The sequence below is a fragment of the Myxine glutinosa genome, chromosome 7 (assembly GCF_964187855.1).
Source record: "Myxine glutinosa chromosome 7, kmMyxGlut1.1, whole genome shotgun sequence".
Taxonomy (NCBI): domain Eukaryota; kingdom Metazoa; phylum Chordata; class Myxini; order Myxiniformes; family Myxinidae; genus Myxine; species Myxine glutinosa.
The window spans coordinates 104,434,853-104,461,884 of record NC_136267.1 but is presented as its reverse complement, the minus strand read 5'-3'; the positions used below and the strand labels follow the sequence as shown (position 1 = coordinate 104,461,884).

At 42.2% G+C, this 27,032-nt stretch overlaps 2 protein-coding genes across 2 annotated transcripts in view; one reads left to right on the top strand and one right to left on the bottom strand.

Annotated features, from left to right (window-relative positions):
* LOC144888192 (interferon-induced helicase C domain-containing protein 1-like) overlaps positions 1–27,032 on the bottom strand; it is a 70,164-nt gene that overhangs the window by 18,802 nt on the left and 24,330 nt on the right. The window contains exons 6-8 of the mRNA XM_078782712.1: positions 19,631–19,811; positions 12,825–13,078; positions 1,614–1,824 (exon numbers count right to left, since the gene is read on the bottom strand). Coding sequence (XP_078638838.1) covers positions 1,614–1,824; positions 12,825–13,078; positions 19,631–19,811 — 646 coding nt within the window. The remainder of the gene's footprint in view (positions 1–1,613; positions 1,825–12,824; positions 13,079–19,630; positions 19,812–27,032) is intronic.
* Positions 14,482–16,738, top strand: LOC137431611 (uncharacterized). Its single transcript, XM_068123131.2, has 4 exons — positions 14,482–14,956; positions 15,078–15,176; positions 15,282–15,375; positions 16,351–16,738. The coding sequence occupies exons 1-4, from the start codon at positions 14,612–14,614 to the stop codon at positions 16,356–16,358; spliced, it is 546 nt and encodes a 181-aa protein (XP_067979232.1). The 5' UTR covers positions 14,482–14,611; the 3' UTR covers positions 16,359–16,738.

Here is a 27,032-nt window from a genome sequence, read left to right as displayed (position 1 = left end):
TTATTGATTTTCAAGAAGAGACAGGATGTTTATTGAGAGAACAAAACGATTTTGCGATTATTATATTTTTTCATACATTTGACAGAGGTTTTTGGCCTCTGCCAATGAGGGGACTACGAAATAACATCTTAAATGGGCTTGCCCCACAGTCTATAACTTTTGAATCACATGAAGGCTGTGTTTACCAAAAAAATGTTTGCAAAGATCCACACCAATCTCACCAAATTATAATCTTCTTCAATATATCTATTAGTTTAACAGAGTCCACTCCAAAGTACAATAAGGTAGAAATGAGGTTAGCTTTGACAACATGCTGTTGGTGGCGAAACTTGAACCTAAGTGCAGTTCATTTCTATAGAGCTCAAAAGATAACAAAATGTTCAACTTGCTCACTCATTCAGCATTGTGGTCAGCCAAGTGGTAACTGCTCTAAGCTTGCACTCAGATTCTAATTGCCATTGAAAAAAAATGAGCACCTGAGATGTACCATGCAACAACTTTCTTTAAAAAATTCTGGCAATACAATAAAATACAGCAACTTTAAAATATGGTAACTGCCTACGGTGACAGATTTGCCAATTTTTTTTGGAGCTATGTGTATTGACATGTACATTATGCAGCAGATTATATAAAGATAGAATTTACTCTAATCAGACATACAGGACATAAAGTGAAGAAAGATACAAGGCAAATCTGAGTCAAAAAACATGAAGTTTGGAACAGGGCTCCATTGTGGAAAACTCCTTTAGAGACATCAAAATCATTACCATCCTCCCGAACAGTTTGATGTCCATTTTAATTTGAGTTAATTGGCAGCAATTTTGCAGTTAAGCAAATTTCATTTTACTATCGATACTCCTGCATAACATGTGCTGCCTACTGTTTTTGAACATGCTTATTTATATATTTACGGTACACGCAATTAATAATCTCGTTCTTCTCAGATACAACACTTAATGAGTGTCGCAGGTGGCGTAGCGGGCGGCGTAGCAGGATCATTTAAAAATAACTGACATAGAAAATACACATAATTCTATAAGATGGAATGAGAGGTATGCACAGTATAAGAACAGTATATGAGTACAATCCATCTATTACAATGGCCTCTATGACATGTCTTTGTAGACATGTGCAGAAACATACCGAAGGCTTTTACATATATACATATTTATATATAGTTTGTGTCTAATGTTGAGTCAATATGACCATCATTGGCATGAGTTTCTGGAACCGGCAAGAGGAGAGCTTAGTCCGTTGTACAGTAAAGTAGAATATGCAGTGGATGTGGGTTACAATTGTCACATAGACACATAATTCACCTGAAAAAAGTGAAAGCTATAAAGTGAAAGCCATTTATACCATACAGTATAAATGATAGCTACAACTTTCAAAAACGGTATACTGTATTTGAAATAGCGGTATTGAGCCACTGTTGAATGGTCAACATCAGTCCCTATTCACATTTCCAAACATGTAATAGTAGTATTCAAATTGGAGCGAGTTGACTGGAGTATGCTATTATTACAAGTAGCTCTATAAAATGAGGTAGATTTCAGGAGCTGCTATGAACAATCCATAACAACAGACAACACAGGAATATCCATCATTCTTACCATTGAGAGTTATACGTGACATGTTATCGTCTTGATCACCTCCAACAAGAGCATTTTCCAAGATTTGTGCAGTGCAGATTATGACGTCATTATTCTGTAGCCCAATTCCTAAGTTCCCCTTATGATGAGCCTCCCCACTGACACGTGTAACTTTAAATTGAGGCTTGAGGAAGTTGTGGAATTCACGGTAGTGCTGCTCCACAAGTGCTACCTGTGGAAGGTAAATATACAATTAGGTGAAGAATTATTCTTTCCCAATTCATCATATGTTAAACAGAGATATCTAACTCATACACTCACTCTCTCTCTCTCTAACACACACACACACACACACACACACACACACACACACACACACACACACACACACACACACACACACACACACACACACACACTTCAGAAAGTGTTCACACCCCTTGACTTTTTCACATTATGTTGTGTTTCAGCCTGAATTTTAAATTTATTAAATTGAGATTTTTTGTCACTGATCTATACATAATAACCCATAATGTCAAAGTGGAATTTTTTATATATTAAAAAAACAACAAAAAAATATATATTCTATTATATTTGAGGTTTGAGGTGTGTGGTGTGTGTGTGGGTATGTGTGTTTGTTCTGATTTGCCGGTAACACCTTTTGACCGAAGGGGATCAAACTTGCCATGAAGACTGTTCAATCCCCCAGGGTGGTTTTGCACTAGAAACCTCTTCCCAACCCCTACCACACCTCCACCATGTGTGTTTGCCAAATACCAGGTGCACCCTTTCATCAATGGGGCTCAATCACAATTGGCATGAAGAATGTCCACTCCCCCAGGATCGTTTTTGCACTTTGCCCTGCCTCCTACCCCAACTCCCATTTAAAAAAAAAAAAATCTTCCATGAGCTGCGAGCATGACCTATTCTACATTCGTGGCCGTGTGCTTCGTGTCTTCACGGCTTTTTGTGAACACATAAAAAATTTTTATCCGTGTTATAAGCAAGCTTCGCGGGATGTCCCACCATTGGCACGATAAACATAGCTTCACGGGGATGTCTCACCATTCACACTGTAAACATAGCTTTGCAGAATGTCCCACCATTCACATTGTAAACATAGCTTTGCGGGATGTCCCACCATTCGCACTATAAACATAGCTTTGCGGGATGTCCCACCATTCGCACTATAAACACAGCATTGCGGCATGTCCCGCCAGCTGCGTAACACGTCATCCCCTGCACAGAATGAAAACAACACACTGCATATATTAGTACAATTAGCAGCTGCTCCATAGAGCATCATCCGAGCTGTTACACAATGGAAACGCTTCACAGCATCTTGTGTGCAACACGTCATGCCCCACGAGATATAGAATGACAAGCGTTACGCCTAGGTCCCCCGTCGGGGAAGTGATGTGAGTTGACAAAGTGGAAGACGCAGAAAACATGCAATGATATGATATTTCGCTCACAAGGTTCAGACATATATATGGTGGTGGCCATCTTGGATTTTGACGTGGCGACCCAATTTTCAATAGCGTTCTTCCTTGTGCATAGATACACCCAAACACCAGATTAGAAGTTGGTACTTCGCTTATTTTTCAAGATATTTCGCTCACAAGGTTCAGACATATATATGGTGGTGGCCATCTTGGATTTTGACGTGGCGACGCAATTTTCAATAGCGTTCTTCCTTGTGCCTAGATACACCCACACACCAAATTAGAAGTTGGTACTTCGCTTATTTTTCAAGATATTCCGCTCACAAGGTTCAGACATACATGGCGGCGGCCATCTTGGATTTTGACGTGGCGACCCAATTTTCAATAGCGTTCTTCCTTGTGCATAGATACACCCAAACACCAGATTAGAAGTTGGTACTTCGCTTATTTTTCAAGATATTCATCTCACAAGGTTCAGACATACATGGCGGCGGCCATCTTGGATTTTGACGTGGCGACGCAATTTTCAATAGCGTTCTTCCTTGTGCCTAGATACACCCACACACCAAATTAGAAGTTGGTACTTCCCTTCTTTTTCAAGATATTTCGCTCACAAGGTTCAGACATATATATGGTGGCGGCCATCTTGGATTTTGACGTGGCGACCCAATTTACAACACCGTTCTTCCTTATGCCGAGATACACCAACACACCAAATTAGAAGTTGGTACTTCGCTTATTTTTCAAGATATTCATCTCACAAGGTTCAGACATACATGGCGGTGGCCATCTTGGATTTTGACGTGGCGACCCAATTTTAAACAGCGTTCTTCCTTCTGCCTAGATACACCCACACACCAGATTAGAAGTTAGTATTTCGTTTATTTCTCAAGATATTTCGCTCACAAGGTTCAGACATATATATGGTGGCGGCCATCTTGGATTTTGACGTGGCGACCCAATTTTCAATAGCGTTCTTCCTTATGCGTAGATACACCCACACACCAGATTAGTTGTTTTTTTTGTTTTTTTTGTATACAAGATCGAGGCTCGTGAAAGAGCTAACATTAATCACACAAAAAGTCAAACCGACACACAAAACACAAAAAATAAGGGGAGCGGCAGACAAGATGGGGAGAGAGGGGGAAGGCCACAAACACAACATTTGAGAGCAGGGACAACGGGAGAAATGTGGGAGGGCTTTGGGGGAGGTGGGAGAGGTATAAAACATATGAACACTGCAAGGACTTCCAGGAAAGAAGTTGGAATTTCCAAAAAAAAAAAAAAATTGACGTTCCATTGTCGTGTCGTCATTGTCGTCTCATTGTCATGTCATTGTCATCTCTCCATTGTAGTGGAGAGATTGCTGATCCAACGTATAGTTGCATCAAGAATACTTCCCATCCGACTCTGCTATCCATTGATGTGCCGAAAGCATTCTGACGACGACCCATTTACTTCGACGCTTCCATGCGATCCTGGATTTCTTTGAGCAAGTGGTCAATTTGAAGATTCAGCCTGGGTTGCCCCTTCTTCGTTTTCTGCATCAGCAAGTTAGCAGTTCGTTTATTTTTCAAGATATTTCGCTCACAAGGTTCAGACATTTACTTTTCAAGATATCGCGCTCACAACGTTTAGATATGGTGATAGCCATCTTGGATTGTGACGTGGCGACCTAATTTCCAATAGGGTTCTTCCATATGCCTAGTTGCACCCACACACCAAATTAGAATTCGGTCCTTCGATTACGCACGCACGTCCGCACGCACGGACGGACGCACACACGGACGGAAGGGAAAACCAGAGTCCCCCTTTCGCTCCGCGGTGCGACGGGGGACAAAAACGATGAGATCAACATTCAAAATACTGTAGTGATCATAAGTCCACCGTAATTAATATGCCAAAAGTAGGTTCAAGCATATCATTTAAAGATTTCAACAAGACTATAAAACTTCCATTTGTGATATATGCTGACTTTGAAAGTATGCTTGAAAAAATAGAAACTGCTTCTCCAAATCCAAAAAAATCATACACGAGTAAATATCAAAAACACTCCTTGTGGTTTCTGTTATTATATCAAATCATCCGTTGGTGATGAATACAACAAGTTAGACGAGTATACAGGAGAAGATGCCCCAGAGGAGTTTGTGAAACGACTAGAATAAGACTGTGTTCGATTAACCAAGATAATGAGAGAAACCAATAAACCAATGTCCTTAACAAAAGAAGAAGAAACAGAATTGGGGCAGCCAAAGGCTGTCTGTCATATTTGTGAGGAGAAAATTGGCGAAGACCTCTAAAGGTAAGAGATCATTGTCATCTCATTGGTAAATATAGAGGTCCAGCTCATCAAAGTTGAAATAATAATTATAAACTCCCCTCTTTCATTCCAGTCTTTCTTCACAACAACGCACATTATGATACACATCTATTTATAAATGAACTTTCAAAGACATCTGGAGACATTTGCAGAGGTGGGCGCGATTCGGAAAATTTTAAGTCCGCTTACCGCTTATCCGCTCCGCCAGCCCGTGTAGTCCGATTCGCTTATCCGCTTCAGCGGCCGAAAATCTTAGTCCGCTTACCGCTTATCCGCTTATCCGCTTCGATTCGATTTTTTTAAAGCGCTTCGACGTTTTAAAAGCGATTTTTGACGTTTCTAAAGGGAATTTAATGCTTTTTAAGCCTAAATAGCCATTTCTAACTACTACAAAGACAAACAAAGCTTTTAAGATCAAAAATATACATTTTTATTTAAATAAAATTTATTCAAAATTTATTGAAATAAAGTTTTCCACTCGACTCTACTCTACTCTACAGTTAATTTAAATATAATTTTAATATATGCAAGTAACAAAGAAAAATCAATTTGCCCATCCTTTCTTTGACAAGAGAGTCTACTAGTCAACAGACTAGCAGTCTGTTGACTAGTCCTCGTCTTCCTCCTCCACCTCGTGGGCCTTCTTGAGGATTTGGAGGTTGCCCTTCATGAAGACGAGGGCCTCGAAGTTCGGTGCAGCCAGGGCCGACCTCTTAGGCCTGAGGATGTCCGACCCGTAGCTGAACACGCGCTCGACCGAGGCAGAGCTCGGGAGCGGCGTGTTATGCCTGAGAAATAGAGTTACCCAAGCATCACGGAACTCGAGCGGGAAGAGATTGGGCGAGAGCTGTAACGTTTGGTTATTCAGACACAAACAAGTCAACAAGATGGCGGGCCAACGGACTGCCGTTTATTCGTCATGGTGTCGTGAACATGCCGTAAACCATGACGTGAACATAACGTCATGATGTAATGCGTTATGTTACAACCATGTCGTAAACCATGACGTGAACATAACGTTATGATATAATGCGTTATGTCGCAAGAGCCGAGTTGTTAGGGTTTCACTTATTATTCACTTAAATAAATATTCACAATTCTAGAGTAACGGCTCAGGCTAACAGCTGATTTGGCGAATCGCGATGCGCTTTAATTTTTCGGTAGTCCGCTTACGCTTATCCGCTTCGGTTTCCGGGGGTTGTTCCGATTCGCTTATCCGCTTCGAAAACGTTAGTCCGCTGCAGCGGATAAGCGGATAAGCGGACTTTCGAAGCGGACCGCCCACCTTTGGACATTTCTGCAATTCCTAACACAGATCAAAAATACATTTCATTCACAAAAAAATTCAAACATCTCCTATAACTAATATAAGATTTGTTGACTCATTCAAGTTTATGACAAGTCCATTATCTAACTTGGTATCAAATATTAAAAACTTTTCGAGTCTTTCAGAGTATTTCACAAATCAAGAGGAGATTTAACTCTTATCACAAAAGGGGATATATCCATATGATTATATGGATTCATTTGAGAGATTTAAAGAAGCACAACTTCCCTCAAAAGAAAATTTCTATAACGAATTAAATAAAAGTCATATAACTGGTAGATTATACTCGAGCACAAAATGTTTGGAAAAAGTTTAATATAAAGAACCTTGGAGAGTATCATGATTTCTATCTTAAAACTGATGTCCTACTATTGGCTGATGTATTTGAGACTTTTAGAAGCGTCTGTCGTAATAAAAATTCCTATGGATTAGACCCCACTCACTATTACACTGCACCTGGTTTGGCTTGGAGTGCTATGTTAAAAATGACAAAACAGAATTTGGATTTGATCAGTGATGTAGATATGCTTTTGATGATAGAAAAGGTTAAACGAGGAGGAATATCACAAGTCTGTTCGAGTAGATATGCTAAAGCTAACAACAAATATCTTTCTAATTATGATGCTACAAAATATAGTTCTTATTTGATGTATTATGATGCTAATAATTTGTATGGATGGGCTATGTCTCAAGCCCTACCTTATGGAGAACTTTGGTGGGTTAAAGAGAAAGATTATGAAAAGGTTTTATAGGATATCGTTATCTCGACACAAAAAGAATTGGATAAAGCTAAAATTCGATATTATTTTGAGGTTGATTTGAAATATCCTGAAGAACTTCATAATAAACATAAAGATCTGCCTTATGCTCCTGATAAAGAAAGACCAAGAAAAGAATGGTTAAGTGATTATCAACAATCTAATACAAAAGGTAAATCAACAGAAAAATTACTTACTACATTATATAATAAAGGAAATTATGTTTTACACCAATGGAACTTGAGACAATGTTTATCAGCAGGGTTAAGAGTGAAGAAGATTCATAGAGTTTTAAAGTTTAACCAAAGTCATTGGCTGAAAACATATATTGATTTTAATACAAATAGAAGAACAGAGGCAAAGACAGATTTTGAGGACTTTTATAAATTGATGAATAATGCTGTATTTGGAAAGACAATGGAAAATGTTAGGAATAGACAGAACATAAGACTTGCTACATCTTGGAAACAAGCAACAAAATTAATTAATAGACCCAGTTTTCAAAGAGCAGAGGTGTTTTCAGAGAACTTTTGTGCTATCCATTTGGGTAAAGAAAGTATTGAAATGGATAAGCCTATTTATATTGGAACATCAATTCTTGATTTATCAAAGTCATTAATGTATGATTACTTTTACAATAACTTAAGGAAGAAATATCAAAATGATGTTAATCTCCTTTATATGGATACAGATAGTTATATTTTGAAAATTGATACAGAAGATGTTTATTCAGATATGATTGATGATATTGATGTATACAATACAAGTAATTACAAGCCGGGTGACAAGTTGTTTTCTTCCAAAAATAAAAAGGTTATTGGAAAGTTTAAGGATGAATTGGGGGGTAAGTGTTACGGATTCGTCACTTCCGTTGTTGTGGTTTTCATCCACTGTAAATATTTTTGATTCCATGTGCTATTATTGTTTTCAAAAGGTTTATTGTTTATGAACCGTTTTCAAAAGGTGAAAAAGTTAGAGTTAAAAGAAACCGAAAACCGGATCGGGAACCGGACGACGACGAAGAGGCAGAGGAGGAAAAAGAAGGCGGAGCGAGTGGAGTCGGACAAGAAGCATAGTTGCTTTGCGGTCTGGAGCGAACGTTGGCGAGCAAGAGTCAAGAGTGAACTTTGGGTTTCCCAGGAAAGGGATTCCTGCGATAGAGTTGTTATTGCTGTGACAGATTAACCTGCGTGTCAGGTTTTGCGATCGATTCTGGAAAGAATCATCGTCGGCCATTACGTCTCGAGAACGGGCCGTCGGCCATTTTGACTCGCACGCTTTGCGCGTCGCGCAAGGTTTTTCTTTGCTTGACTTCAGCCGTTTTCACCGCATTCAGACGTATCTGGCGTGTGTGTGTGCAACGCGGATTTTGAGGGTAAAGCTGAGGTTCGCCGACTGTGAGCCTTGGAACGTCCATACCCGAGGGTGTGATTTCCCAGTCGCCTGGAGGGCGCCTTTGGATTTCCCAGTCACCTGGAGGGCGCCTTTGGATTTCCCAGTCACCTTGAGGACGCCTTTGTGCAGCTATGGCCGCGTGACTGTAACTGTCATCCGAACGGGATTCTGGTCTCGATTGGACATTGATCTGACGATCACTGGAGCGAATCGACTTTGGCTTGAAACCGGAATCAATTGTGGTTTGAAGCCGGGAAAGAGACATTGGGAATCTTCTTCTTTTCGCTCACTTGAAGCACAGTGAGTTATATTGTACGAACCTGATGGTACCATCAAAGGAATGATATACTATTTGTTGTACAATTGATTACAATTGTTTTTGTACTGTTGTTCTTGTGTGATCTTAATACAATACTTGTTGGTTTGTAACAATTGGTGTGGCTTCACCATTGATCTTTGACATACAGAATAACACATTTTTCTGCCGTGACTCCTCTCGGGGCTCGGAGGTACACCGTGACCAGGGCGTCGGGGAGGAGCACGTAACGTAAGGTAATGAGTGAATTTATAGGATTGAGGTCTAAGGCTTATGCTTATAAATATATTGATAATAATATTGAAAAGAGTGATAAAAAGTTGAAAGGAATAAAGAAAAATGTTATTAAAGAAACAATAAACTTTGAAAATTATTATAATTGTTTAACTTTAAAGAAAGAAGAGTTCAGAAAAATGAATACGATAAGAAGTTATAAACATCAATTATATACAGAGGAGGTGAATAAGAAGGCATTAGGAACTTTTGATGATGAGGTTTATTTTGGAAAATGGAATTGATAGTGTCCCTTATGTCTTGGCTAACCCCCGCTCTTGCAGGGAAAATGGCCTTAAAATGCCTGTTGTTGTTGTTGTAGTGTCCCTTATGGGTATAAGTATTAAGATAAATATAAGTGATTCGAGGGCCAAAAATGGCCCGCGGAATAAATATCTAAGATAAGAGAAATATATGAGTATAAGTGATAAGATAAATATATAAGTATAAGTGATACAACAACAACAACAACAACAACAACAGGCATTTTAAGGCCATTTTCCCTGCGAGAGCGGGGTTTAGCCTTGCGGTCCCCATGACAATCTTCTCCATTTTGCCCTATTTTCTGCATCTCCCCTTGTTAACCGCCTTGCCCGCATTTCTTCTTCGACCATCTTTAGCCAAGTCTTTCTCGGTCTTCCCCGTCCTCTACTTCCTTCTACATTCATTTCCATCACTCTTCTCAACCAGTCACTTTCATCCTTCCTCAACACATGACCAAACCATCTCAACCTGTTTCTCGTCACAGCATCCATCACAGGCTCTATTCCCATCATCTTTCGCAATTCATCATTCGTCTCCCTCTCTCTCAACGATACTCCACACATCCACCGAACCATTCGCATTTCCACCCTTTCCAGCCTTCGTTGCTGCTCTACGTTATAAGTATAAGTGATAAGAGAAATATATAAGTGATAAGATAAATATATAAGTATAAGTGATAAGATAAATATATAAGTATAAGGGATAAGATAAATATATAAGTGATAAGATAAATATATAAGTATAAGTGATAAGATAAATATCTAAGATAAGAGAAATATATAAGTATAAGTGATAAAAGAAATATATAAGTATAAGTGATAAGATAAATATATAAGTGATAAGATAAATATATAAGTATAAGTGATAAGATAAATACATAAGTGATAAGATAAATATATAAGTATAAGTGATAAGATAAATACATGTGATAAGATAAATATATAAGTATAAGTGATAAGATAAAAAGGGGGGGGTTAGGGATTTTAACGAGCTACCGCAGCCTTTTTTACTAGTATATAAATGATAGAACCAAGCATCAACCAAACTAAAGAGTGGAGGTATATACAGCCTTGGTATATAAATGGAAAACATCATAAATGTGAGAAATATCAAATAAGTATTATTGAAGAAATAACAGGGATAAGAGTGGGTAAAACAAATAAGTGAATAAATTTAAATACGAATAAGTTAAAGTCTCTAAGAGGCAACATCCTTGAGTAGACTGAAAACTTTAATGGTTGCCAAGAGATTGGGGGGAAAATAATTTACTACAATCTCAAAATGATATGTGGCTCGGGAGGTGTTCAAACAAGAACATTAAGAGAAGTTTATCATTTCATATCAGCTCAACGGCGATGCCTAAACCTAAACCGAGAGTTAAATTCTAATATAACATTTGTCAATATTCAAGATGGTGATTGTTCTTCTAACAGAATTAAGTTATTACCTAAAAATGAAACACAAATATTCGTTGGGTCTCTGTATGAGCATAATGAAAAATGGGGAGAGTTAATAAGTTAAATGCAGGGAGAAAAGGGTGTAATTTTTCATGCCTGGCATGCCTGACATTTCAAGCTATGGGCAACGTTTCGGGAAAGTGGGCGGGGCTTAGTAAAAAGTGGCGGGGCTTAGGAGGGAGAAAAGGGGTGTAATTTTTCAAGATAGGTGGTTTGAGTCAATAAGTTTCCATACTTTTCCCCATTGGCTTCAATGTTAAATTTGAGGTGAGCTAGAACCTATGAGTAGTAGTTAGGTCGATTGAGGATTCAATATTTGTAAATAGGTTGTCCCAAAAGAGGGTGAAATCTGGTTGAAAATCCAGAGAGTTATATTAAGTTTTTTTTAGCTCTTTCCCCATTGACTTCAACTTTAAATTATATGTGTTTTAGTAGTTAGTAAATTGGCTTAGTAAAAAGTAGATGCAATTTTTTGAGAGAAAAGGGGGTGTAATTTTATGAGAGGGGGTGTGAGTCAATAGGTTTTTCCCTTTTTCCCCATTGACTTCAATGTTAAATTTAATGTGCCCCAGAACCCAAGCCAAGCTAAGTTAATGGGAAAAACTCAATAAAGGTCATCTCCGGGTCATCCAGGTATGGAGTTTAATCCAGTTTAATCCAGTTTAATCCCACCCACGGAAAGGTTTTTGTGCTAAAACAAATATGGCGGCCAAACCACGTGACCGATGACGTCATAATTATTATTTAAAATTATACAGATGGAGTTGCACCAGAAGGGGCGCAATTTTTTGGGTGAAAATTTCCTGTCAATCGGACCAACGGTTGCAGAGAAAATCATATTTATTCTGTGCGAACAAAGACAAACAGACTCAAATGCAATACCCCCTCCTCAGGCGAGAGTAAAAAGGGGCGCAATTTAATGAGAAAAATGGGTGTAATTTTATGAGAGAGGGAGGTGTGAGTCAATAAGTTTCCTTAATTTTCCCCATTGACTTCAATGTGAAATTTAATGTGCCTCAGAACCCCCTTTTTCCCCCTACTTCTGCGTTAAGTCAATCAGCTGACAGATCTGCCATCTTTTGTTCCTCTTGTTTGCCTGGAAACCTACGGAATTTGATGCACCTGTGAATTTCACTGTTAATGCATTGAAATGGGAAGCGGGAGAGTGAAACCATTCCCAGCAGTGAAAGGAAGATCTGTAAGATCCAGATCAAAGTGGTAAGACAAGGGCCAGTAAGGATCTTGGTCAGACACATTCCCAAGTACGTCATATATCTTATGGGGATACCGTCATATATCTTATGGGGATACCGGCATATTAACTATAACGCCAAAGTTGACAGTTGAGTTACAAATTATGTTGGTCCAACTTATTGTAAAGAAAGTGATATCCTTGCAGATATCAGGTGAGGAGTGTTCTGCATTCATCGTTGGTCTGTATTCAAAATTTCCACTCCAAATCCCATATCTTCCTGCATTACATCATGATCAACCTGTGGGCATGCGTGCAGCTGCGCTGGAGTAAAATATAATTTTCGATATAACCATGAATAGGTTATAGGAAAATTATATTTCCACTACAGACCAACATTAACAAAACAACATGGCATTTGGCCAACAGCACAAAATGACATCAAGCCAATAACAAGCCAACTCCCAATGAAGCCAAATCCTCACCTTGTTCACGAGAACGACCACTTTCCCCTTTTTCAGCGTTGCTGCACTTAGGTGGCGCTGTGTAATAAATGCTGCCACTCGTGTTTTTCCTGTGCCAGTGGGTAGGCAGATGATGGTGTTTTTTCCTTGTAAAGCTGGCTGTGCCACTTCCAGCTGGTAGTCCCTCAAAGGTGGTGGGTCAACATTAGTACTAACTTGTTCTTCAAGTGGCTTATCTGCCAAAGGCATCACCAAACTTTGTTGCATATTTGACACTGCCAGAAGGTGTGGGAAATGAATGAGTGTGAGAGGTCAGCACAATGTAAATCTATATATATAAAACAGAGATGGCTGTCTGTTCGCAGTTACGCTGATTGGCTGGTGTAAGGCTAGGTGCAATGTGATTGGCTCTTGGCAAGATTCAATAATGTACCGCATGGGCTAATTAAAAGCTTATATTCAAAATCCGATTTCATATTTCACGATCGGAACTCGGCCTAAATAATTAACGTGAAATCTAGAGTGAAATTGGAACAAAATTAGGAAAAAGTGATTTTTTAAATTAAATAATAGGATCCACAATTATTTCTTTCATCTATCTATAATTCCAGCAATCTCTGTGTGTCTGTGTGTCTGTGTGTCTGTGTGTCTGTGTGTCTGTGTGTCTGTGTGTCTGTGACCGCTGTTTCTCGACAACCACGGGTCCGATATACTTGAAACTTGCCAGGTATATTGCTGGGGACCCGAGGATGTGCCTTTTCAAGGTTTGAAATTAATTGGACAAGTACTTACCGAGCTATGGCGATTTAGCCGTTCGCCGTTCGCTTTGGCGTTGCGAATGGACCAAACCATTCATGTAAATAGAGGGGGGGGGGGGGGGGTTCTGTGGTCGTTCGCTTTGGCTTTGCGAATGGACCAAACCATTCATGTAAATAGAGGGGGGGGTTCTGTGGTCGTTCGCTTTGGCTTTGCGAATGGACCAAACCATTCATGTAAATAGAGGGGGGGGTTCTGTGGTCGTTGCGAATGGACCAAACCATTCACATCGAATCATCGAATCACATCGAATGGACCAAACCGTTCGCTTTGGACCAAACCATTGCATGTAAATAGAGGGGGGGGTTCTGTGGTCGTTGCGAATGGACCAAACCATTCATGTAAATAGAGGGGGGGGGGGGGTTCTGTGGTCGTTACTGCCACGTGGTTTCAAAGTTTTTTTTTGTTGTTGTTGTTTGCACGCATGTTTTTTTGCACCCACGTACGGGCACGCCCTAGGATGTTTACACACACACACCCCTACACAAATTTTTTTTTTTTTTTTTTTTTGGCAAGGAACGGGCACCCACGTACGGGCACGTCCTAGCTTATATATAGTACGGGCATGCCCTAGTTCTTTTAAAGGTAACTATTGTACGTCTAATTTTATTTTACACCATCCAGGGACATTGGTCGCGATCTTTTTGGATTCGGATTCTACTTTTAGGACACATTTTAATGTATAATAATACATACCAGTACAATATGGAATCACAGTTTGTTTATTAAAGGAGAACGGACACAACCAAAACAACTTTGCAGATTTCGAAACATAAACATATGTTAAACACTTCTATTGAGTTCATTTCACAAATATCTTCACGGTTTTATTAGAATTTGTCAAAATATCGCCGAACAAGCAAAATCAGTTTTGTCAAAACTGCAAACCGGAAATGACATTTGTGAAGTAACCCAGTTTTTCGTTCCTAAAGCCTTGTTGACTTTGTGACGATCAGAACATCGCTTTGTTTTCGTTACGATCAGTTGGAATCATGCCCAGTCGTTGTGTGGCTGCTGGTTGTTCTAATTGTCCAAGTGAAACTGTCTCCGTTTTCAAATTCCCGAAGGATGTTAAGCTGAGAGATATTTGGACGAAACAAGTTCAGAGAACACGGGCGAAGTGGATGCCAACTTCATCGTCGGTGTTGTGCAGCGAACATTTTGAGCGCCACTGTTTCAATGAAATCCCACAACTTAAAGCAAGTTTGGGATTTGTTGTACAACATAAACGGGTGCTCATTCCCTCAGCTGTACCGTCTATTTTCGTTCGTTCGGCAGAGAAACCGGATAAAAAGACGCGCAAATCGAAAGCTGCAGAAAAACTAGCAACGAAAAGGGTGAGTTGTGTGGCTTCTGTTTGTTTACATTTGACATTTGGTGACCTATATTCGAAATTTCTATCACTACATGCAGGTGAAAAACTGTGGTTTGTGATACATATTATTTATTTATTCACAGGAAGTTTCATCACTTCTCAAAGTAGCACAACCTGCTGCTACAACTTCTACATGTGATCAGAGCCAGGCACCTGCTGATTGTGAGGCTGTGTCCAGTGAGGTTCGTCACTTTGTTACAAATAATAGCCACAGCATAATTCTTGTTTTTGCAATTTTCTAGCGAAGTAAAGGCATAACTAATGAAATATGTATGGTTTATTTTCAGGTTCAGTCAACAGAGACATCTCTTCAGCCTTGCACCAGACGACACGTGCGTGTTCAGGTGTCACAAACCAAGCTCGGCACTCTTAAACACAAAGGTATTACTTGCTGTATTATTATTAATATGCTTTTTCTGATTCTATTACTTTTCACTTGTTAATTGTTTGTTAATTGTTTTGATGTTTAATGTTTGCTGATGACTTCCAGGTTCTCGAACTGATGTGCTCAGCCATGTGTTGGCACACAGACTGAGCCACTGCCAGGCCACTGTGTAACATGTGGCCATCAAAATGATGCTGTGGCAGCTGCTGGAAGAGCTGCTGTGACAGCCCTGAACCTCTTGAAGAGAGTGATAACGACTACCTGCCTTCATCTGCTGACGAGACTGACGACAGTTGCAGCTCCGAGCAACAGACTCCTGAGACAAACAATGTCCTCGACGACACAAAGTATATAGTCTTCTGGAGCAGCTTGCTGCGACTTTTCAAGTTGGTGCGCTGCAGCTGGTGTGGAGAGACGGGTCTCAAGGTGGATCATAACACAAACGGCACCATGTTGCTGGTGCATTTTCAATGTGGTGTATGTTCTCTGGCAACAGAGTGGAAGAGTCAGCCTTATATAGGCAAGTCACTCGCTGGCAATATCATTTTGTCAGCTGGCATTCTCATGTCAGGTGCTGTACCAAGCAAGGTACTCAAGGTTCTCCACCATATGAGAGTGGCAGGAATTTCATCGAGAACTTTCTCGCGACACCAGAACATGATGCTTTTTCCTGCCATAAAACACGTTTGGTTGGAGAACAGAAAGTGGCTCGTGGCATCCCTGCAAGCAGAGCGCAGAGGTTTGATGTTTGGTGGGGATGGATGCTGTGACTCGCCAGGACACTCGGCGAAGTTTGGCTCTTATGCTATCATGGAGCTGGTGGCCAAAGTCATCATCGATGTTGAGCTTGTTCAGGTAACATCAGCAGATATATGTAGACATACACATAGAACTAGTGTGGGTACATAGAATATTGGTTGTGGACAATTTAAGTTGACTTAGATGTTCTCAACACAAGATTATGTTTACAGTGCAATGAAGTTCCAAGCTCATGCCACATGGAGAAGGAGGGGCTGAAAAGAGTGATGGCATTTCTGAGCAAAGAAGGCCTGTCCATAGACACAATGGTCACGGACAGGCATGTCCAGGTTAGGAAATGGATGAAGGAAAATGCGCCTGAAGTCAAACACCTCTTTGACATTTGGCACATTGCAAAAGGTGGTGAACGCTTTTACATTATCTCCCTGCAGCACTTGCACTCATTCACCTGTGGCATGGCCTCACAATTACCACAACTGCACCTGTCCAGAAACAATAAGTATTTGCATATGTATGTCTGTTCTTACTAAAGCCTGTACATGAACACTACAACTGATACACCTGCAGTGCTGCACTAAGTCAATAAAGTCGTATTTCGTTTCTGTGTTTCTATCCATTTCTTGCCTCATGGCACCGATCATTAATTAAATATTAGTTATGTATTCCATTGACCAGAAAAAGAAACTTTTTCAATAAAAAAAAAGACATAAAAATGAATACCATTCAGTATTTTGGAGGCGCCCGAGATCAAAATCGATCGCCATTGTGTCTGTGTCCGACGATTTCTCTTCTTCACTCTCTGGACGGTATGGTTCGAATCTGTATGGGAGAATCGAGTGTGATTCCCCAAGATTATTAACTTTCTCTTCATTTTCCGCATCATATTTGTCAGAAATATCGCTGATATCCAGACTTACGCAACTATCGGAGTCGGTGTCTGCCATTGTTTACTATTGCGCAGTCACATCAGCTTCCTCCGATGACGTCACGAGGATGATGATAGTCATCACGAGATGCTGGCCGGCGCAAGAGAAATCGTCTGCTATTGGCATTTAAAAACTCGGATATCTCACGATTCACGCATGCTAGAGCAACAATTTTTGCGCCAAACTTAATCTTTTTTGTTGCTACAATTAATTAATCTTAAGCATTTGATGTCTATACTCATGTCCGTTCTCCTTTAACAGTGCCTCGGCTGACCTGATGACCTCGAAGTACTCACACTCACCTCTAAGCTGTCTGGCCTGGGTTTGAATCCCAACCCAGCTATAAACTATCATCGCGATGTTTCACAGAATGGGTAAAGCATCAATGTGTGCTGTCCCCCCGAATGACGTTAAACTGGTGTCCCGCCTTCCGAAGTTAGTTGATGAATGTTGAAACCCCCACGGTATCCTACGCGAAGAGTGGGTGAGCTATCGCAGACACCATGAATATATTACAAATTCCTGCCCGAATTACTGCTGGTAAGGCAATGGTAAACCACCCAATGGCAAACCTTGCAACTACAGACCAATCAGCCTGCTCCCAATTATCAGCAAAGTCATGGAATCCATCATTGCTTCGGATATCAAATCCTTCCTCTTCTCCAATGGCTTGATCTCTGATCATCAATTTGGTATCAGACAAGTGCACTCAACTCTACACTTGCTGATTCTGCTGTCTCAACAATGGATGGAGGTCCTCAATGCCAAACAGGAAATCAGAGCAGTCTCCCTTGACATATCACGTGCTTCGATACGGTCTGGCACCCCGCTCTGCTCACCAAACTCTCCTCTTATGGTATCCATGGAAATCTCCATGCATGGCTTGCGGACTTCCTCTCTGGTAGTAGTCAACATGTGGCCCTGAATGGATTTCTCTCATCTCTCCTTCCTGTTCAGACTGGAGTTCCCCAAGGCAGTGTTCTGGGCCCTGTGCTTTTTCTGGTCTTCATCAATGATCTCTCCGACTCTCTGGAAAATCCTCTCTATCTCTTTGCTGATGACTCCACTCTCTGCCGCTCCATACCTCATTCCTCAGATCAGCAGTCTGCAGCCTCCTCACTCTCTGCAGACCTGGACAAAATCACAGACTGGTCAAATAAGTGGAACATGTCTTTCAATACTGACAAATCTCACACTCTCACTATGTCTATCCAAAAAGACTGACTGGACAACTCTCCCATCTACTTTCTCAACAATCCTCTCCAAGAAGTTCTGTCACTCAATCTTTTGGGTCTCACTATCTGCCATGATCTTTCCTGGGAAACCCACATTTCCAAGCTGGCCAAGAAGCCAGTCGCCGACTGGGCATACTCCGTCGTGCGAAGTCCTTCCTTCGCACACCTGAGCTCCTCACCACAAACAAGGCTTTCATCCGCAGCTCAATGGAATACTGTTCTCCCCTCTGGGCTGGTGCTCCGGCCTCAACTAGCTCGGCTTCACGCTGTTGGAACCAAAGCTTTCAGGATCATTGGTATCTCCCACGATGAAGCTACCTCCGAGGGCCTTTCACTCACTCACCGCAGGCAGGTAGGTGGTCTTTCTGTCTTCTACCGACTCCTATCCCGCCTAGCTCCCCCAGCTCTATCTGTGCTCTTTCCCCGAAATATTCCTGCAGGTGGCACAAGATCTGCCAGGAATCCTCTTCTGGTGAAATTGCCAAAATCAAGACTTTCTGCTCACCTTCACTCTTTCATTCCTCTTTACTCCCTCACTCTCTTGAATCCCACTGCTCCCTCCAGGTCTTTAAAACAGCTGTTCATCACAATCTCTTATCTTCCACCATCCAAAACCTTGTTCTTTTCTACCCCCGTTAATTCACCACAGATCCACTTTTTTGAAATACCGACTTCTTTCCTCTAAGTTCTAGCAGTGCCCATGTGTTTTATACCTCCCGCCCCCCCCCCCCTCCCCTTCCCATGCCTCCGCCCCCCCCCCCAAGCCCTCTCCCTCACACAGATCTCCCGATGTCCCTGTTCCCTGCTGTTGTACTTGTGTGCTTCCCTCTCTCCCCATCTTGTCTCCCGCTCCCTTTATTGAATGTTTTGTGTGTCCGTTTTTTTTCTTCTTTTTTGTGATTAATGTTAGCTCTTACATGAGCCTCGATCTTGCATACAAAAAAAAAAAAAATTGTGCAAGGATATTTTTAAAATCTAAACAATTTAAAGTTATTTACACGTACCCACACGTGCCGACAGATGCAAGTGTGCATGTACGCACACATGCAGACGCACACGTGACGGCGCCCGCACCCACACCTGCATGCACAAGCACAGACAGACTCGCGCTCACATGCACACCTGCATATGCACGCGCACTTGCATGGGCAACCACAGACCCACGCATGCCTGTATGCGCGCAGGCAGATGCACGCGTGCCCGCGGGTGCACAGGCAGATGCATGTGCACAGTTCGATTATCAAAGCTTAAGCATAACAAATATAACAGTCACAAAATGTTAGTATAAATTTGTGGCAGAAGACAACAGGTGTAACTACAAGTGTCCTTACCTTTGCTAAGGCTTGGGTAATAGTCATCACTGCCAGTTATCGTTTTCACAAGCTCATTGTGGTTTGTCTTTTTTAAGGCTGAGATAAAAGAGTCAAACCAGCCAACTGGCTTAGTGACCAAAACGGCAAGCAAATGACGTACGGCTCGTATATCACCATGTTCTCGCTTTGTTTGTTGTATCTGAAGGAGGGGAATTGGTGGAAAGACAGTGGTTACCCACAATAAAATTAATGGTAGACCACTATATACAGACAAATGTAAAAACAACAATGATGAAATGCAATGACAGGTTTCTCTCGTTTCTGAATAAATTTCAGATACGGGTGTAGATATCATCTGCTTAACCAAAACGTAGCGGTCACCTACCTGGCAATCATACTAAAATATGCAACTCGGTGTCGGTCCATCTGTCTGTCTGTCTGGCCCTCTCAACTTTCTAGGCCTCTTTATGATCTTTAGCTAATAAAGGTGCTTAAATGAGTCATTATGCATGGATAATGTATCCCATGGGCCTGTCCAGTTTTTTGCAGCAATCACATTATATGTGAGCTGCGTTTGGATTGTTTATAACTTATATCTTTAGGCCTAATAGGTGATTTCTCCTGGCCATGGCTTCAAGTGTGATGTGCGATATTGCCCGAACACCCTCAAAGCCCAATCGTGACATATATTCAATGTATAGCCCCATTCTTTAATGGTCACAGCATTGTTAAATACTCGCCTGAGCGAAATTTTGAGGAAATTGGACGCCTTACACACGGGCAATGTATCGGTTAAGAGTCGCTGGTCTGCATTTCTACCGCAAGTAAAAGTTATTATAACCAGTTATCCAGTTCCGTAAAGTCGTGGCCGACTTCTGGTGATATTCATCATCAGAATTATCCAAACATCCCTATCCAGCACTGCTTACCGAAGCTTTGACTTGGTTGCAGGCTTTACCCCATCCATTGTGGCCATTCAAGAACAATAGTAATATGGTTACAGCCATCAGACTCGTTCCAGTCACCTAGCCTGAATCTGGTGGGTCATGTGAAAGCAACTGTAGCGATTGACCATTTTGAAGATCCCCCTGTCAGATCCACATCTAAGTGCCGCATTACCGTGCAAATTGGGAGTTTCAAAACGGTCCATCATCACGCCGGTAATCGTCATGTCATGATTTAGGCCGGGCAAACGTCAAGACATGTCAAGCGATCGGCGAAGTGGAATGGAAACTGCAACCAATTATCCCCTTGACGGGTCTCTATAAACACCAAATAATCAGTAAAAGGATGGGGCCTGGATCACTGTCTTGGGGCACACCAGCATTGATGGGGAGAGGAGATGAAAGGATTCCGTTGACAGCCACACAATGTCTATGAGATAGGAGGAAGTCAGTAAGCAATGAGTAGAGTTGGCTGTAGGTAGGGAGATTGTCAAGCAAGGCGGGATGCCAGACTGCATCTAAAGCTCTAGATATGTGTAGACTGTAGAGGGACAGCACTGATCTCATGGCTGACACTGAGGGCCTCCATCCATTGTTGGGAATGTAGAAGCAGCATGTCCAAGGTAGAGTGACCAGGTCTCAATCTGATTTGAGGGTTGCCTGAAAATTCTGCACCTTCCCAGGTCAGGAGCAGTTGGGTACAACTGGCAAGGGTGGATAAAGAGAGAGAAAGAGGGGTAGAGAACAATATTTGAAAGCAAACACAGAATTGTCTTCCAGGATGAGAAGGCAAGTTGTTTCAAGGCAACCATCTCACCACAAGATTCAATGTACCATGGGCGGGAGGATGGGTATGGTAACTGAAGATGAGATGGGATGAATGTGTGTATAAGGGAGAGCAGGTTTCTGTGGAAGAATTCCCAGGCCGAGTTAATATCAAGGGCTGTAGATATAGGAGAGCAGTCCTGAAGTGCAATGGCTACATGAGTGAACTGCCAAATTTGCCGGCACCGAGACTGTTCTATGAGAATGGCCAGAGAGATGTTGACCTTCACAAGCACATGATCAGATGAACCAATTGAGGCAGAAGAAGAACAAGATACATTTGCGGTAAGGTTGGTCATAACGAGCACAAGAAGGGATGATTTGCCATCAACAGTAATCCAGGTGGGAAAGTTTACAGATAGAATGAGTCCCATGAAATCACACAAATGCTTTGCAGAAGTGCCATGGTTGATGAGAGAGGTGCTAACCAGCCAATTTGCATGGTGACAATTGAAATCACCAGGAGAGTTGGGATGAGTTGTTAAAAGTTGGTCCATGTCGTCTGAGAGAGATATAGATGGATTATTCACTGTTTGGAGGGTGGTACAAAACACAGACGAACATGAGGTGGGAGTGGAGGGGAGGTCGGTAGCCAGAGCGACTCATACTGTTTGGGAGGTGTTCCTTTTTCCCCTTTTTTAAGGCCATTTCCCTTGCTAGAGCTATGGTTAGCCTTGCGGGCCCCATGACAATCATCATGGTTCCATTTTTGAGGCAATGTTTTTTTATGGCCGGATGGTTTGGGAGGTGTAAGAGCAGAATACGAATAGAGAGAGGTGGAGTTTTTGATGTACAGAGTAAATCTGCTACAAGCACAGGGTTCAGGTCTATCAAACTGGTGGAGACAATAGACATGGAAAGACACTAGGGAGTCAGGTATATCCTGAGGGAGGAAGCATGCTGTTAAACAGATCATGTTCAGTTTATAGGCAATTGACTGGACCGAGAAATCTGTCAGGTTGGAGCATAAGCCTCGGATGTTTTCAGATCCCCATGGTTAGGGACAGGGGAGGTGGAGCTGCTGCTCGGGTGTAGGAATGCGGAAAGGAGCAAGCAGATTGTGTGGGGTGGGGGAGGCTGGGAGGTTGATTGGGTGAAGTTTGGGATTGGGGTGAAGTTGGGGAGTGCGGGACTGGGATGAAGTTGGGGGTACGGGGTTGGGGCACAGCTGGGGAAAGGAGGGTGCGGGGCCGTGGCGAATGTCTGCTGCTCTTCTTCTGCTCCAAGCGGCTCATCTGATCATGTGCTTGTTAAAGTGGACATCTCTCTGACCATTCTCAGAGAGCCTCCTCAGCGTCGACAAGTCTGGCATTTCACTCAGGCCAACTGGCATGGTCTTCAAGCAGCCATGATTCATCTGGACTCGTCTCCCATCTCTACCGCCTCTGACATCAACTCATCCTGGGAATTATTCCAAAGTAAATTGCTCTCTCTCATGCACAGATTTATCCCATCTCGTCTTCAGTTGTCATACCCTTCCTCTCGACCATGGTACACGGAATCTTGTGGTGAGGCTGTTGCCCAGAAACAACTTGCCTTCGTCTCCTGGAAAGCAAATCCAATGGAAGGAAATCTCATTTCCTTTCACAAAGCCCGAAACAAGTGTGTGTCCACCCTCAGGAGAGCCAGGAAACAATATCTCTCCATTCTCCAGACCAAACTCTCTTATCTGTCTCCCTCTTCCAAATCCTGGTGGCGTCTGGTCAAATCTCTTTCTGGTGTTTGTTCCCCCTCCATCCCCTCCCTTACCTCGAACGTCCACACAGCTGACTCCACACGTGAAAAAGCTGAATGCCTCAACTGTGTTTGCCTCTAAATCTTGTGTCCCAAACCCATTCCTCTCTGTACCCACCATACCCAGTCGTACCCAGCTGCTCCTGGACTCTGTGTCCTTTCCTCCTGACAAGGTGGAAAAGTTTCTGTCAACCCTCGACTCTGATTCTGCAACTGGACCGACGGCATCAGTCCATGGGTCCTAAAATCCTGTTCTTCCGCTCTTTCACTCCCTCTCTCTGTTCTCTTCACCCTCTCTTTTGCTCAAGGTCATCTGGCATCTGCTTGGAAATCAGCCAACATCACCGCTTTACACAAAAAGGTGCAAAAACAGATCCTAGCAACTACAGACCAATCAGCCTTCTCCCAATTATCAGCAAAGTCATGGAATCCATCATTGCTTTGGATATGAAATCTTTCCTCTTCTCCAATGGCTTGATCTCTGATCATCAATTTGGTTTCAGACCAGGTCACTCTACTCTGGACATGCTGCTTCTGCTGTCTCAACAATGGATGGAAGTCCTCAATGCCAAACAGGAAATTAGAGCTGTCTCCCTTGACATATCACATGCCTTCGATACGGTCTGGCACCCCGCTCTGCTCACCAAACTCTCCTCCTTTGGTATCCATGGAAATCTCCACACATGGCTGGCGGACTTCCTCTTTAGTCGCAGTCAACGTGTGGCCCTGAATGGGTTTCTCTCATCTCCTCTTACTGTTCAGGCTGGAGTTCCCCGAGGCAGTGTTCTGGGCCCTGTGCTTTTTCTGGTCTTCATCAATGATCTCTCTGACTCTCTTGAAAATCCTCTCTATCTCTTTGCTGATGACTCCACTCTCTGCCACTCCATTCGTCATCCCTCAGATCGGCAGTCTGCAGCCTCCTCACTCTCTGCAGACCTGGACAAAATCACAGACTGGTCAAACAAGTGGAACATGTCTTTCAATCCTGACAAATCTCACACTCTTACGATGTCTCTCCGAAAAGACCGACTGGACAACCCTCCCATCCACTTTCTGAATAATCCTCTCCAAGAAGTTCTGTCACTCAAGCTTTTGGGTCTCACTATCTGCCATGATCTTTCTTGGGAAAACCACATTTCAAATCTGGCCTCCAAAGCCAGTCGCCGACTGGGCATCCTCCGTCGTGCGAAGTCCTTCCTTGGCACACTTGAGCTCCTCACCACATACAAGGCTTTCATCCACAGCTCAATGGAATAATGCTCTCCCCTCTGGGCTGGTGCTCCTGCCTCACACCTAGCTCGTCTTCACGCTGTTGAAACCAAAGCGTTCAGAATCCTTGGAATCTCCTGCGATTAAGCTATCTCCGAGGGCCTTTCACTTACTCACCGCAGGCAGGTTGGTGGTCTTTCCGTCTTCTACCGACTCCTCTCCGGCCTTGCTCCCCCAACTCTCTCTGGGCTCTGTCCCCCAAATATTCCTACAGATCGCACAAGATCTGCTTGCAACCCTCTTACGGTTAAACTGCCAAAATCAAGACTCTCTGCTCACCTTCACTCCTTTATTCCTCTTTTCTCCCGCCTCTGGAACAAACTCCCTCACTCTCGTCAATCCTACTCCTCCCTCCAGGTCTTCAAAACAGCTGTTCACCACCATCTCTTATCTTCCCCCATTCAAAACCTTGATCTTTTCTGCCCCCGCTAATTTCACCCCAAATCCACTTTCTTGAAATACCAACTTCTTTCCTGGAAGTGCTTGGTGTCCTTGTGTTTTATACTTCTCCCACCGCCCCCCCCCCCCACTCCCTTCCCACGCCTCCTCCCCCCAAGCCCCCTCCCTCCCACACATCTCCCGATGTCCCTGCTCTCAAATGTTGTTTGTGTGCTTCCCCTTCTCTCCCCATCTTGTCTACCGCTCCCCTTTTTATATACTTTGTTTGTCTGTTTGATTTGTTTGTGTGATAAATGTTAGCTCTTTCACGAGCCTCGATTCTGTATCCAGAAAAAAAAGAAAATAAAAAGCCTGGAGGCGCATGGCTGGGGTGAAGCCAGGGTTGTGTGAGGCTGGGGCTAAGCCGAGGGAGGGGGGGAGAGCACAGGATGTGGGGGAGTCAGGAAGGTGCGGGGCAGGGGAGAAACTGGGAGGGGGTGGGGTTTTTTTGTATACCAAGTCCAGCCTCGTGTAAGAGCTCACACATATAACATATAATAAAGGGAGCGGGAGACAAGAGGGGGAAAAGAGAGGGAGGCACAACAACAGTAGAGAACTGGGACATCCGGAAATATGTGGAAGGGAGAGGTCTGGGGCGGCCCGGAGTACATGGGATAAACAAGATGGACACTATGAGGACTTTCAGGAAACAAAACGGAATTTGAAGGAGGTGGATTTGGGGTGGATTAACGGGGGTAGAAAATATCAAGGTAAGGGAGGGGTTTGGGGTTAGGGGCAAAGCCGGGAGGGGGAAGGGTGAGGGAGGTGTGGAGGGGGGAAATAGAGAGGTGGAGGGGCAGGGGAGAAAAAGTGAGGATGTGGAACGGAGCAGGAGGGAGGATGAGAGGGGTGGGAGACAAGGGGGAAGCAGAGATGGGGTGTGACAATCTTCTGAGATTTTGTGAATTCTACTAATCTGCTCTGGAAAATTGGAAAATTGCAAAATATAAAGGGCAAAATATAAAGGGATTGTAAACATCTATTTCGATGACCTTAACGATCCACTTTTACAAAAAAAAAGTCTCCAATTGGTTGTTAATTTAAATCTGTTGATCCCATGTTCAAACTTTGCAGTCATACTCTGGATCTTGTTTTGTAGGAATCGAGGAAGGAAATCAAGGCTTTTTTCAGCAAAAAGGAAAGTGGAGAGGCAAAAGTAAACACAAAGCAATGATATTGTTCAAAACGGAAGGAACAGCAGATGATAACGTGATTCATCAGTGCAAGGAGGTAATAGTCAGGTTCACTATGTTAACAAATAAAATTTCGTTCAAAATTTTGGTAGATTAGCAAAACTATACATTTCTGGAATACTCAGAGCATGAGGAATCCAAAAATTAATGTTTACATTTGCGTAGACACCTTTGCGAAAATGACCCTCAGGACAGTGATGAACATAGTCAGGTTCACTATGTTAACAAATATAATTTCGTTCAAAATTTTGGGAGATTAGCAAACCTGTACATTTTTGGAATCATCAGAGCATGGAGAATCCGAAAATCAATGTTGGCATTTGCACAGACACCTGCATGGCCGCCATTTTGGATTTTCAAAATGGCCGCCATAAAATACATATTTTGCGTTATCTCGGCTTCTAGTCAACCTAGAAACTTAATTAAATATGCTAATCCTATGTTTTCTGGGTTAAGGAATCCAATAAAGGCATCAAAATAGTGCTCAGGATTATAGAAAAGCAACAAACAAAGGAAATTGAAAACCATTGTCTTTATATTTGTGATATAACTGTATTACATAATACATGATATTGCAAGTCCTTTGACGTTATAAGTATGGGTTTATAAAGCAAGAAAGCAGCCTTGTTAGTATCAGATTGAACTATAAGTCCTATACACAGGATCTACTAGGTCTACACCGTTCAGGAATATGCTTTTACAGATCTTCATCACTGTCCTGAGGGTCATTTTCACAAAGGTGTCTATGCAAATGCAAACATTAATTTTTGGATTCCTCATGCTCTGAGTATTCCAGAAATGTATAGTTTTGCTAATCTACCAAAATTTTGAACGAAAAAACATAGTGAACCTGACTATAAAGATAATTCCAGGAAAGGAAAAGTTGAAAATAATCCACACCAACAGCCAAAGTTTAAATAAAAAGATGCAGGAGTTAGAAGCGATAGTAGATTATGAGGAGTATGATATACCAATAAGAGAGACAATGGTTCAATGAGGAGAGGAAGTGGAAGACAG

What these genes read in the sequence shown, in the direction of transcription:
- LOC137431611 (XM_068123131.2), top strand. Translation starts at nt 14,612, where the DNA reads ATGCCCAGTCGTTGTGTGGCTGCTGGTTGTTCTAATTGTCCAAGTGAA. An exon ending in AAAAACTAGCAACGAAAAGG is followed by an intron (nt 14,957 to 15,077) that starts GTGAGTTGTGTG and finishes ATTTATTCACAG; the next exon opens with GAAGTTTCATCACTTCTCAA. An exon ending in GTGAGGCTGTGTCCAGTGAG is followed by an intron (nt 15,177 to 15,281) that starts GTTCGTCACTTT and finishes GTTTATTTTCAG; the next exon opens with GTTCAGTCAACAGAGACATC.